This window comes from Rhea americana, unplaced genomic scaffold (assembly GCF_003343005.1).
Source record: "Rhea americana isolate MKP2758 unplaced genomic scaffold, rheAme1 scaffold_225, whole genome shotgun sequence".
NCBI lineage: Eukaryota > Metazoa > Chordata > Aves > Rheiformes > Rheidae > Rhea > Rhea americana.
The window spans coordinates 761,676-775,086 of NW_028186341.1; the positions used below are offsets into that span (position 1 = coordinate 761,676).

The 13,411-nt window shown below is 60.8% G+C and overlaps 1 protein-coding gene across 1 annotated transcript; it reads left to right on the plus strand.

The window, feature by feature from the left end:
- The first annotated feature begins 3,419 nt into the window (after window positions 1–3,419).
- Window positions 3,420–13,405, plus strand: ZNF395 (zinc finger protein 395). Its single transcript, XM_085305638.1, has 9 exons — window positions 3,420–4,146; window positions 6,703–6,935; window positions 7,160–7,275; window positions 7,700–7,935; window positions 8,085–8,185; window positions 8,845–9,103; window positions 10,258–10,350; window positions 10,612–10,715; window positions 11,665–13,405. The coding sequence occupies exons 1-9, from the start codon at window positions 3,898–3,900 to the stop codon at window positions 11,774–11,776; spliced, it is 1,503 nt and encodes a 500-aa protein (XP_085161764.1). The 5' UTR covers window positions 3,420–3,897; the 3' UTR covers window positions 11,777–13,405.
- Window positions 13,406–13,411: the final 6 nt, after the last annotated feature.

Below are 13,411 nucleotides of genomic sequence, written 5' to 3' on the forward strand. Positions count from 1 at the left end.
CGCGGGGTGTTGGCGGCCGCCGCCCCCCTGGCTCCGCCCGGGTTCGCTCCGCGCGTGCGCAGTGCGATCTGCTCTTTTTTCCCTTGGGGGGGGCGGAGTGTTCCCACCCCCCCCACGCGTGTTCCGCGCGTGCCCGCCCCCACGCGCCGCGGGGCCTGCCCCCCGCGCGCGCTGCACATGCACGGCACACGTGCGCGCTGCCTGGCGCGCTTGCACGCTGCGGGCACGCACGGCACGTTCGTACCGCGCGCAAACGCGGGGCGTGCACCCCCTGCACCCGCGTGGGGCGKGCACCCGCGTGGGGTGCGCGCACCCGCACCCGCTGCACCCGCGCGGGGTGTGCACGCCCGCGCGCGCCCGGCTGCCTCCTGCTGCGCCCAGGCCCTGCCTTTCCGCGGGCGTCGGGCCTTGCCCCCGCGCGGGGCCTCCCTGCCTGCGTGTCACCCCCGCGCCCCTTTGCGGGTGGGACAAGYCCCCGTCGTCCCTGCGCCCCCCGCTAGCCCCCCGCTGCCTTCAGCGTGACGCAGCCGGCGCACGCGTTGCACAAGCCTGCTGCGGCCCCCCCGGCGCTTTTTCTTTTTTCGCCCCCTTTTTACCCGCCCCGTTCTCGCACCGTTCTCGCACCGCGGCCCGTGCGCGTCGGGGCGGCCCTGGCCCCGCTAGCGGCGGTGCCGCAGCTCGCACCTGGGCGCAGGCTCCCYGGCGCCGGGCGGCCCCCTCCTCCTCGTCCCTCCCCGCTGGCCGCGCTCCCGCAGAAACGCGCGCCCGGCGCCCGCGGCCCTCCTTCCAGCCCGTGCAGAAATGTGCTGAGGGCATCGAATCCGGCTTTGCGGGCTCCGAGCCCAGCACGCTGCTGCCTGCCGCCTTTTCCTTCCTGGCCTCGGCGTSCTTAACCCCTTAGCGCCAGGCTCTCCCGCTGGCCCCGGCTCCGGAGGGAGGGCGCTCGCTGCCGGCGCGGAGCTGGCCCCCTTCCCGGGGGAGCCGCTTGGCGCGCGTTCGTCTAAAACGTGGATAAAAACGTGTTTTGGCCRGTGGGATGAGCCGGGTGAAAACCGTCGCCGGCTCCTTTGCTCCTCCCGGTCTCGCGAACAAGTCTCGGCGGGACGGAATAAGGATGCGGAGGAGTCCGTGGYGTTGCGACGCGGCCGCAGGCGCACTCGGAGCCGATCGCGGGAGCCGGGATGGAGCCGGCCGGCGGCCCGGCTTCCCGGGGAAGTCGGCGTGCTTGACGGGTTTGTGCCGCGCGGGAGCCAAATGCCGTGGCGGAGGCCCGAAGCGATCCGCGGCGCCGGTTTTGCCTCTCCGGGCTCGCAGGCGCCGCTCGCTGGCTGCGGCCTCCCGCCGGGTTTGCTAGCAGGGGACGCCGACGCCGTTCGATCCGAGCGGAGGAGGCTGGAGGCGCTCGGATCCGGAGCGCGGCTTGGTTGGAGTAAACGGGCTCCGGGTTCGCGACGCRGAACAGTCCTGCCCCTTGGCAGCGGCTGCCGGGTTTACGGGCGTTTTTCACGTGAGCGGGAGCGCGGGCTGCGTTCACGTTCCCTACTCGTGCGTTAGTTTTCTTTCCCTGGCAGTTTGACCACATAATATGAATTATTCGTTTTCTGGCCTAAGTTACGGTGGTGTCGACTTTCTGGGCGCTGTCGCGTCCCGGCTCGGAGCTATTTGCTGTTTCTCGGTGGCAATCAAAGTCTTTTTTTTTTTTCTTTTTTTTTCTTTTTTTTTCATAGTAAAGGTCCAAATTCGCAGTGAGCTCCATGCGTGCGGCTCTTCCCCAGCATCGCTGGTAAAGAGCTTTGCGACCTCTCGGGGCGAGAGGCTGCTGCGTAAAACCCCGTGCAAGGAAAACTCCGTTCCGTAATGGGTTTCTGCACCGTTTTGCTTCCCTTATCCGTGCTGAGCCCCCGGAGCGGGATTGCTAGTGGCCGGCCGGGCGCGGGAATCCGGGGCAGCGCGCGAGGAGCCTGGAGCGGCACGGGGCTGCGGGCGCCCGGCCGGCTGCCCATGACATCCCAAACCGCCTTGCCGCCCCGGCTTCTCCGTTCCCTTTTTCCGGCGAGAAATGGTGCCCGGGATGCGGGAAGCCGTTGGGATCCCGCCTGCTTGCGGCAGTTGCCCCTCGCCGTTCTGCATCGATCCGGCACCCATCCCGCTCTTCCTGGTGCAAGTTCCTAGCGTTTTATGGCTCTTAAATAGCTGTTAATTTTCTACCGAGGACAAAGYGAGCCTAATAGGTGCAGTTATCCATAAAACCGGCTTGTAAATCTTTAGCGTCCTTTGAAGCCGAGCACCCCCGAGGGCCGGCAGCGTCACGCTCGGGTGGCCCCGCGGCAGCCGGGAATATCGCTGGGAATATAAAAGCGCGGGAGCCGGCCGGCCGGCCGGGCTCGCTCCCCGCGGATGGGATGCTGCGGCCGCGGGAACGGTGCGGGCTGCCGGAGTTCCTGGGTCGATCAGAGCCAGGTGCGTTTTTAAGGAAACCTATAAATGCTTCCCCCCCCCCCCTTTTGAAACAGCACCAAAATCTATAAATGCAAAGAAATGAGGAATTTCCTTACGGGCTTGCTGGAAGAGCCGCGTCAACACACGGAAAACCCACTTCTATCACCTGTCAGAGGAAGGAGGGAAAGTTATTCCGGGGGGGGAATAAGACTAAAAATAGTTGCTCTTGAACTCAGTGCTGTTGCAAACGTTGCAGAGAAACGATTTGGGGTGAAAATGCTCCGAACGCTTTCTTTTTAAGCAAAGCGGGGCAGCGATGTTGCCCGTTTAGCTGGCAGCCTGGCTGCTGCTGGGAAAACTGCCGGCTTGGCGGGAGTTGGGCGAAAAGCAGCTGAAGTTGGGAAAAGTTGTGCACGGCTGGAGTGGGTGCGAGGAGCGGTGAACGTGCTTTGAGCCGCGCCGGGGTAATTACCGGGGGAAACAGGAGTCGGGATCTGGATTGCCCCCCCCAAAAATAAATCAAAGCCCAGCTGGGGCCAGCGCGGGGGGAGCGGATGAAAGGGGCCGTGGTTTCCCCGCCGGAGAACTTTCCTCCCGTTGTGAAATCCCGAGCGCCGCGTCCTTCTCCCGGGCGGGCGAGTTGCAGGAGTCGGCTGGGCGGGAGCCAAGCGCAGAGGTCGGGCTCGGAGAGCGCTCGCCGAGGCTCCGGGAGCCCCGGGCCGGGAGCAGCCGCAGGGCGGTTGCGCGTTGGAAACCTTCCCGGCAGGAAGCACGCGGGGCGGCAGAGCCCTTGGCTGCAAAGCCAAGGCCCCTGCTCCACCGGAAAGTCCCGTTGGGAATTCTCAGTGTTGGAGGGCGGCACCCGGTGGGGTTAAGGCAAAGGGGATCCGAGGAATGCCCGSGTTTGCGGGAATGGCAGTGTCGGGTGGCTTCCCTTGTTCTTGGTGCTGGTGCTCTGTGCTTGGCTTGGGCAGTAGCCCTGAGCCGGAGGGCCTGGAGCAGGTCCTGCCCGCTACGGGTGATACCTGGACAAGGGAGCGTTGGGAACCGCCGCAGGTGGCCGCTGGGTTTGGAGCTGGTGGTGGCAGCGCTGGTGGCGTGGGTGGAGAACACCTGTGGAAGGCCATCTCCTGATCGTATCTGCAGGGGCGTCCTCTGAGCTGGCAGCCCAGGAGACGTGACCAGAAAGAGGAGCCGTTGGAGTAGACAGAACCGGTGCTTGCTTCTTCCGAGCAACCGTCTAGCTGGAGGTGTCCCCATCCTAGTGGGGCACCCCACCGGGGCAGAGGGACTGAGCCGCTACAGAAGGGCAAGGGGGAAGAGTCCAAGTCTGGCAGAGGGATCGGGGTGGTTGCTTCTTCCAGACGGGTTTAGAAACGCCTGTGTAGAGGAGGAGCGAGGGCGGTCTCGCGCCGGCGGTAACGGCCCCATCTCTTTGTCGTTCGCAGCGTGTCCGAGATGGCGAGCGTGCTGTCCAGGCGCCTGGGGAAGCGCTCCCTGCTAGGCACCCGCGTCTCCGCCCCCAGCTCCCTGGCCGACGGGGTGCTCGTGACCGCCCAGCTCGCCGGCTTGCCGGCCGATCTCAGCCGAGTGTCTTCCCACGCAGCTCCGCGGGAGGAYGGACCGCGCAGGGAGCGAGCGGAGGAGAGCAGCCGGGCGCCGCGCTTCCCGAGCCCCAACCGGCCACAGCTCCACGCGGGACGGCAAGTACGTAAGGAAGCTGTGTGTCCTCGTTCCGTGTGCTCCGATGGGGCTGCTTGGAGGGGGCAAATGAAGCCCCCAAGCCCCTCGGTGCTTCAAGTGCCGGTGTGCGCCTGTAATTATCGAAAGCCGTTGATGGGCGCTGGCTGCAGCGCGCTGGCTTTGGCCGTGCCGCGTGCATTTGGACTGCGTGAGCGTAAGAGTGGCTGCGTTGGCTCCAGCAGAGAGCCATCTCCTCCAGTATCCTGTTTTCAGTCATAACCACAAGTGGATGTCTATAAGGGAGAAAACACGTGATACTTCTCTCCCGTGTTCTCCTAGGTTCCAACCATTTGTGGCTAAGGGAGGTGGTTTCCATACACTTAATATCTCCCATTGGATTTCTCTTTTGTGAACTTGCCTAATCTCCCCCTTTAACCTGTGCTGGCTCCCTAAGGAGCCCTGCAGCTTAGCTATGGAGGTCCATCATGGGTCCATGCTTGGGTCTATCTGCTAGTGGAGCCCCAGAGCTTGGTCTAGAGCAGCTTTTTAGTACAGATTGGAGAGTACAAGGGTAAGTGGTGGATGCTCTGGAGGCTGTGCTTGAGCAGCATTTCGTTGATGGCATTGACCTACCTGTTGAAGCAGCTCTTGGGGAAGAGTGAGGTGTGATGTCTAGTCCAGAAAGGGCATCTGGTCCTGCTAACGTGCTTAGGAGGGCCTTGAGCTGGATGTCCTCTGGGGCAGGGAACAGCCTTGCTTCTTGATCCGCAGGAATGGTTCCCATTAACGTCTGGCCAAGCAGCGTTGTCAGAAGGGAGCAGCGGGCCACTGACGTAAGAGCCAGGGTCTTGGCTTCTACCTGCAGGACTATAAAACCCTTTCTGGGCAGAGCTTGTAAAATGAAGTGTAAATAAGGCCCCTGTTCAGTTTTTCTGGCTCCTGTGCCCAGCGCTGTCCTGTGGGGAGGGCAGATTCCTTCTACCTCGTATTTATTAAACAGAGGACAGTGAGAGCTGTTTTCTCCTACGTGCTCYAGTGTTGAGGACTTTGCTTGCTCTGCTGCTGGAAATAGCATAAAAATAAGTCACGGGTAGTGGTTTTGCTTATGAGTGAATTTGCTTTGTAGAGCCTGAGGTGGTGTTAGATGTTCTTGCTGTGCTGCATGTTGCTCCACCTTCGTTTAGGGGGACAGCTCGGGGGGCTCGTGGGGAAGCCTCGTTTCCTTTTACCTGGGAATATCGCAAAGGGACGCGGGCTGCGGAGGCTAAGGCCGTGGTCAGGACCGTCGGTGCCCTGTCGCTGTGATCCTGGCCCTCATCCGTTTAACCCTGGCCCAGCGGACCGCTGCTTCTGTGCTGTGGTTCCTCCCACCTGAGACGATCTCGCATGCGCTCTTGGTCCCAGAACACGGCGCATTTGTGCTTTGTCCATCCCGTGTTGGCTTCTTCGTGTAACGCCTGCAGCATTTCCATAAAGAGGTGCTCGTGTTCCTATAAATAGCCGGAGACACATGTAGCGTGTTTCAACACGGATACATTTCCATCAACAGAAATAGACTCGTGGATAGTAGTGGTGGAAAATAGTCCATCAAGAGAAACTGAGACACTCTATGAAAGAGATGAGGCTTGAACATCTCCTTCTCCCTGGAAGAGCAGCAAACGGAGAAGTCAGGGGGTGACTTCAGGCTCACTTTGCCCAGGAAACCTCCGTTTCCCTGTCCCCCTCTGGGTTTCCTTTAGTCCCTTTATCTACGTGCTGTTCTGCAGTCTGTGGCAGTGGTGGGAGCCCCTGCCAGGCGATGTCGTGAAGACAAAGCAAAACTGAACTCCAAAACGAGGCAAATTCATTGGAGAAAAGTTTGTCCAAAGGTGTTGTGCTCAGAGATGTGGCTAACATCTGGTTCAGGACATCCTTAAGCTGTGGATCACCAGCATCTGGAACCGTGCAGCAGGGAAGGACAACTCTGCTGTCAGCAGTAGGACTCAGATGTGGATGAGCCCTGGCAGCCGCTCCAGTTTGTTGTGACGGCATCTGAAATRCAAGCTCTTTTGGGACAGGCTCTGCCTTTTCACCGAAGCCTCCTTTGGTCCTTTTGCCACCGTAGGGTGGAGCAAGGATGTGTCATGAGGTTCCTCTGCTGTACAGACTGGCTGGTCGCTCGCGTGGCACCAGCCAACGCTGGCTGGAGCGTCCTCCCTCTGATGGAAAAACGGCATTTCGAAGGGAGCTGGTTTCTCAGATGATCAGTCATCTTCCCTAGCTTGAAAAGCAAACCTGGTTTTCTGACCCCCCTCGAATGCCTGAACTCAGCATTCCCTCCCCGTTCTGCACCCTCTGCCTCGCGCTGGGGCTCGCACACCCGCGAGCCTTGGCCTCGGGGAGCCCCCGCGTTGTTCCGATAGTCCTCTGGCACGAGGTCCTGTTGCGGCAGTGTTGCATCAGGCCCGGGAGGAGGTCGGTGTCTCAGACCCAGGGTTTACGCGTGGGACAGCGAGAGCAGCCCAGGGGAGCGCAGCCAGCTGCTCGCAGCGGGAGCAGTCGCGCTGAAAAGCCACCTCTTGCTCTTCTTCTTTTCCCCAGGTTGTYGTCACCTATAGCGGGCAGGAGCGTGCTGGTGCCGCGGAGCAGCACAGCCCGCCGAGTGACAAGGTGAAGGTGCTGCTGCCGGAGCAGGGCTTGCCCGGGGGCCGCGGGATCGAGGAGGCGAGGCCAGCTGAGCTCCAGCGGTCACCGCTGCCCGGGGGCCCCGGGCTCGCCGGCGGCACGGAGCCGCTCCGCAGATCGGTTTCCAGCAGCATCGATGTCCCGAGGAGGTGGGTGCCAGAGGCCGGCCGGGTTTCATCCAGGCGGCGCGGGCGTTGGGTTTGAGATGCTGGTGGAGGCAGAGAGAGCCCTTCCTGGGCACCGATYCACAGGGTGCGGGGTCGGTGCCCAGCGGCTCTGTTCTGCGCCGGATCGATGCCGTTACCCACTCTGGAGGGTTCCTCAGCTGTTCCCGCCCCGTTCTCACGTCTCTTTGTCCCTCCCGTGGGTGCAGGAAGGCCGACGCCACGGTGGAGATGGACGAGATGGTGGCCGCCATGGTGCTGACGAGCCTGTCCTGCAGCCCCGTGGTGCAGAGCCCCCCGGCCAGCGAGAGCGGCGGCATCCCCCGTGAGTCCCCCGGGGCGAGACGCTCGCCCGTGACCCCTTGGGGAGGCGGCGGGAGAAGCCGCCTGTCGGCAAGCRGAGTCGAGGGCCGGGAGGCCGGGGCGCGTTCCCGGGCCGCGGCGCGGGGCCCGTAACCCTGCCCGGCGCCGGAGTCCCCGGCAGGGCAGCCGCTCCTTTTTTTAGAGGAGATTTCATTCCCCGGGAGTCAAACGCAGCGGGTGGTTAAAAATAGCAGCAGGCGGCCGTGGGAAATGCCGGCTCTCCCCGTGCCGACCTCGCTGCGACGGCTCCCCGGAGGCTCGGAGCGTTTTGCTGGGGAAGCCAGGGTTGAAGCACGACAGTCGAGCTCCACGTTCAGCTCTGGGCACGCCGGACCCCCAAACGCCGCCGGTTTAGTTGTTTATTTTTTTCCCTTCYGTCCTCGCAGCCTCGCGGGCGGCCTGCGATCCCTGGAAGGAGAGCGGCGACGTCTCGGACAGCGGGAGCAGCACCACGAGCGGGCACTGGAGCGGCGGCAGCGACATCTCCACGCCGTCGCCGCCCCACCCCGAGGCCAGCCCCAAGCACTCGAGCGAGGCCCTCAGCTCGCCCCAGGCCGACGACGGCTTCGAGACCGACTCCGACCCCTTCCTCCTCGACGAGCCCGCGCCGCGCAAGAGGAAGGTACCGCCGGGTGGCCAGCGTGCGACGGGGCGGGGAACGGGGGCCAGCAAGCGCTTCCCTTGGCTCTTCCCTCTCCGGGCAGGAGCACCGCGGTGGGGCCGGGCGCTCGGGACGAAGCCCCCACTGACCAGCACCGCTCTTTCCTCCAGAACTCGGTGAAGGTGATGTACAAGTGCCTGTGGCCCAGCTGCGGCAAGGTCCTGCGCTCCATCGTCGGCATCAAGCGGCACGTGAAGACCCAGCATCTCGGGTAAGGCAGAGGCTTCGCCTCCTTCACCTGCCTGCGGCTGCTTTGGGGGCTGAAGCCAGCAGCCTGGGGCTCCTGGGGCCACGGAGCGGTGCTTTCTCGCGGCCAGCTGCAGGTTCCAGCATTCCCGGGCCAGGGGGGTCAGCAGGCGCTCAGATCCCCCTGCCACGAGCAGCTGGTTTTGGCCTCGCGGCTTTCCTGGACTCACAGGAGCCCTGCTCGAGCTCGAGGACTGCAGCCTTGCGGGGGCTGGAGCTGTCAGTGCCTGGGGTCATCTGCGCAGCTCTCGGCCGCCTCCGCTGTGTGGGAGAGCCGCGAGAGCCCCCCGCTCCGTCCTCCCCACCTTGGGTTGAAGCTGCCTCTCGGCCCGCGAGCTCGGAGCCCGGCGGCGGCAGGTTTGCGGCGAGGCTGCAGCCAGCCGCGCGCCGTTCCCGCTTCCCGTGGCGGCCGCCCCCTCTAGCGGGCTCCGAGGCTGCCGCTCGCAGGGCTGTGAAAYGAGGAATGATTCAGCGGTGAATGGGAATGCAAATGCGAACGCTCCGGGGAATCTGATGGTACAAGGAGGGGCAAAGCGGGCAGCGTACAGATTGCCATCTGGTGCAAAGCAACTGTCCTGGGAAAATGCTAGACTTGTGGCTTTTCCCTCCTTTTCACCACTGCAGAGACGGTGCGGACTCGGACCAGCGGAAGAGGGAGGAGGATTTTTACTACACCGAAGTGCAGGTGAAAGAAGAGCCCGCTCCGGAGTCAGCCGCCAGCCCCACGTCGGCGTCGGCCCCCATCGTCATCCAGCAAACCCTGGCCAAGCCGGAGGCCCTGCTGGTGGAGCCACCGACGCTGGAGCCGGCGCTGCCGGGCAGCGCGCTCAGCCAGTCGGCCCCCAGCTCCTTCTGGCACATCCAGGCCGATCACGCGTACCAGGTGAGCGCCCCGCGCCGCAAAGCCCATCGTTGCCATCGTCTTCCCCAGCCTCCGGGGCTGTTGCGTGCCAAAAACCAAGCGACGTTTGGCGTGTTTAACACAATACGCTCCTGGCGGAGGAAAGGAGAAGGCACCTGGTTATGGATTTAACCGCCTCCCTCGTGAGCTGCCGTCCCGGTGTGGAGCGGCCCCGCTCTGTCGGCCTCCCCGCACGGGGCTCGTGCGCCAGCGCGGCCATCGCCTGCGCGGGGGAGCTGCCGGCCCGCGCTCCCGCCGCCCTGCGATTAAGGTCCCGGCGGTATGCAACACGCCCTCCCGCGAGCCGATAACGCGGGGCTGGAATGCAGCCGCRCTGGATCCCGGCACGTCCCGGGCTGCCGAGTCAGGAGATCGCGTGCTTTTGAGGCACGGAAAACCTGGAGACCCGGAGCGCCGGGCTGCGCRCAGCGCCTTGGCGCCGGGCTCGCCCACTGCAACGCTCCTCGTCCCGTGGCGGCTGCTGCAGCTCTCCGATGTCCTGTGCAGTCCYGGGACTGCTTGAGAGCCGAGACTTGTTGGGAGCTGTAGGTTAGCCTAGCGGGAGCAGGAGAGGCTACATAGATCCGTCAGCTCCTTGTTCCCACGCCAGGGAATGGACGCTGCATCAGCTCAAAGCAAAAAGCACGCTCTGCGACAGCCTACTGGAGYAGGCGCAAAAACCCCCCGTGCAAGYAGGCCCATCCGTGTGATTCGGGGAGAACTCTGCAACCAAACGCGCTTGGGTGGGTGGAGAAATTGCTGCATCTCCAGCTATGCTGCCAGCCCATGTCCGGTCACGGGTGCTGTGCCCTGTCTCAGAGCAAGCAGGTGCTGGAGGCCACAAGGGTTTGGGTTCCCACCACCATTCTTCCCATCCTTGCAGTTGTGTCTAGCTGAATTTTCAGCTTGGTCTCTCTCGGCCTCTCTTCCACTGCAGTTAGAAGAGGTTGTTGCTCATCCTGCRGCTGGGCTCTGCCAGCTGTGCGTGCCAGCTGTGTCCCCAGTGGTGGGGATTGAATGGCTACCGCGCGGCTAGCGGGGCACAGTGCACACTGAGCCCCATCTCTCGTCTTTGCAGTGACGAGCGCGACCACCTGAGGCTAATGCTGAACTGCGACTCCCCTTTTGTCTCACAGGCCTTGCCTTCGATTCAAATCCCAGTGTCCCCGCACATCTTCACCAGCATCAGCTGGGCGACTGCCACCTCGACGCTCCCGTCCTTGTCGCCGGTGAGTCTCGCCTGCCCGGCGTCTCGTTTCTCTACGATTCTTTCCGTGTTTGCAGGTGAAGGTGGGGTGGTTGGGCTGGATGCTTTTGAGAGAACCTCATCTCTTCTTACTCATTGCCTGGCTTTAATGCGAGGAGCAGGCCAAGTTTATGCCTTGACGTTGTCTAGATCTCCATGCTGCTTCCTCACAGTGCCTAAGGGTTGTTCTGGAGAGAGGTGATATGGTCCAGCCTGACATCTGATGGTGTTTCTTCTCCYGCAGGTTCGAAGCCGGTCACTGAGCTTCAGTGAACCCCAGCCAGCGACCCAGATGTTGAAGTCCCACCTGATCGTCGCGTCACCTCCCAGGGTGTCCCTGGGCACCAGGTAAGAGGCTGCGCTCCCTGTTCGGCAGGGGAGATAACGAGGGAGTGATGGGCACAGGGCACATCCAGACTGCYGCAAGTGCGGCTGACAGCTAGGAGAGGAACAAACGCAAAGCCCATCGCTGCCAGAGCAGAAGGCTTCTCCTCTGCCGTTGTGCCAGTCGCCTGGGACCTGTGCAAATTGTGTCTCCTCCGCTCCCCTGCAATAAAAAAATGGGCAATTACCAGGGATGGTCTGCTCTGGATTGCTCTGGGGTGTTTGGGAGCCCCCAAGGGACACAATGTGCTAGGAAGGGTAGCTGGCCTGGGCTTGCTGTTCCCCGCACCACCCTCCCTCCCTGTGTGGACTGTGCTCCTGCTCCAAGCTAGCCGCAGTGGCCTCCCTGGTCTCCAAAGCATGCTGACTCAGAAGCTAAGACAGGGTATGAAACTGTTGCTCCCTTCTTGCCCGTGCGCTGGTGTTACCACGGAGTCTCCAAGTGCTTCTGTGGCCTTCACCCACCTGGTGAACACCTTGGGGTCAACATCTTGGTTCTTTAGCGGTTTCTGTGAGGAGCCTGGGGCTTTTTYGGTGGAAGAGGAGAGGAGTCTCAGCTTGGGGCTTCTCAACACTGGTGGCCATGCGTTCATGTCCCACCACATCTGCAGGCTGTGCTGGGGGGCCACTTCCCTGCRGCGGTCCCTCGTTCAAAGCTCGCGTGCAGGCTGAGCTGGGGAGCTCGGGAGGCACTTCAGCAAGCCCCATGTCCTACCTGGGGGCTGAAGCTGCTATGTTTTCCTGTAGATTTTTTGCATTTGCTAAATGGTGGGTTAGTCCCCRTATCTCAGCTGGGGGCTTCCTAAAACACCACTCCACTTTTTTTAATTTCTTAATCTTAACCACTGTTGCACATGCAACTGCCTGAACGCGTTCCCTAAGCAGATGAGTTCAATTTCCTTTTCTTCTACAGGAAAGTCCGCGGTGAAGCCAAGAAGTGCCGGAARGTTTACGGCATCGAGCACCGGGACCAGTGGTGCACAGCGTGCCGGTGGAAAAAGGCCTGCCAGCGATTCCTGGACTGAGCCCAAAGCCTGCCGGGTGGCGAGCYGCTCCCGCTCCTTCCGCCGAGGGAGCGCCCGAGTCGTCGGCACTGCAGCCGGGGACCTTGGAGGTGTCTCCTGTGACTCCAGAGGAGACCTCGAGAGCTGCCTGTAAATTCCTCCTGTATATTATACACCTGCTGGGTTGGTTCTCTCTCTCTCTCTCTCTCTCTCTCTCTCTCTCTCTCTCTTTTTCAAAATGTTTTTTAAACAGAAGTGAAGAAAATTTCCTTTTTACAGTAAAAATGGTGGGGGGGCAATGTGGGGAAGGAAGTTGGTTCCTGGGTGTTCAGGAGAGCTTAGAGGTGATCTAGGGACCAAAGAACTTCCCAGATTTCCCAGATCATCGCTAAAACCTCCTGGATTTCCTCCTCGTGGCTGGGATARGATGCTGAGGCAGCATTCCCTGGTCCTTGACTACCTGGAAACTGCAAATCCCTTGTATYCTTTAAGGGACAGTGCCGGTAACAATCATAGCTTTAAAAAACATTCGGTTGTTGCTGGCAGCACGTGAATCCTCCCGAYGGCAGGAACCGAGGCTCCTGGCACCACTGCCGTGCTGTTTGCTCGTGTCACGTCGCGCCGCTCGGGCAGGGACCCAGTCTGCTGCAGCCCGAGCCCTCCCGGCTGSTGATCTGCACCTGCGTTTGGGGAACTTTGAAAGGAAGTCTTTAATTAGGAAAGCTATGACAGGTTTTAAAGCGAAACCCCGTATTCTCATTTTTTTAGACTTCTGCTTAGCTCTTTGGAAGCAGATGCTGTGGTCCTTGCTGTGACTCTTTTAAGCTAGGCTTGAGAAATTAGCCCTTAAAAGCTCACTGATTCCTCCAGTAGAGGCAGCTGGTAGCCTAGGAGGACTGGGGAAGATTTTTCCACTTAAATATTTGCTTTTAGACTCTCTGGAGGCCGACAGGATATAAGCCCATCTACTAAAAGAAACTGCTTATGCCACAGAAGAGATGCGCCAGAAAATCCTGAAGTGCAAAGGCAGACTTGAGATGCCTCACTTTTCCCAACTTTTTATATATATATATATATATATATATATATATATTTTACATTATTCAAACTTCTTTTAGCTTTCTGTCTGGGTAGCAGTAGTCTCTGTGCAGAAGGCGCTTGCCCGGGAGGATAGCTGGGACCCCAGCGGCCCGCTTCTGCAGCGTCTTCCCAGATGTTGCRCAGGGTTTGCCCCATGAGTCGCTCTCTGTCTGCGGGTGGCAAATGTCCCATTTGCTCTTTTTCCCTTTTTCTTCCCCCTGTGTCAGTAGAGGCAGCAATTGGATTTTCTGCTGCGTTTCTTGATAATTGTAGGCCGTAAACCACAGCCGCCGTGCCAAGAGCGGGTGCCTGCAGCAGGCTGGGGCCTCGGTGGTGGTGAGGACCATGTGATTAGTCTAAACTTTCCTTGTTACAAAAAAAAAAAAAAATCATGTGGCTGGGAGAATATTATTACTATTTTTTTTTCTCCTGGATCAACATGAGCCCTGTTGCTAAAGGGGGGGGGGGGGCAGGCAAAGCAGGTTTCTATATATATGTATTACAGGTGCTCGTTGACTTTTTTTGTTTTGTTTGTAATTTTGTACATATAAACAGTATATTGTTTCAGAACCTGAT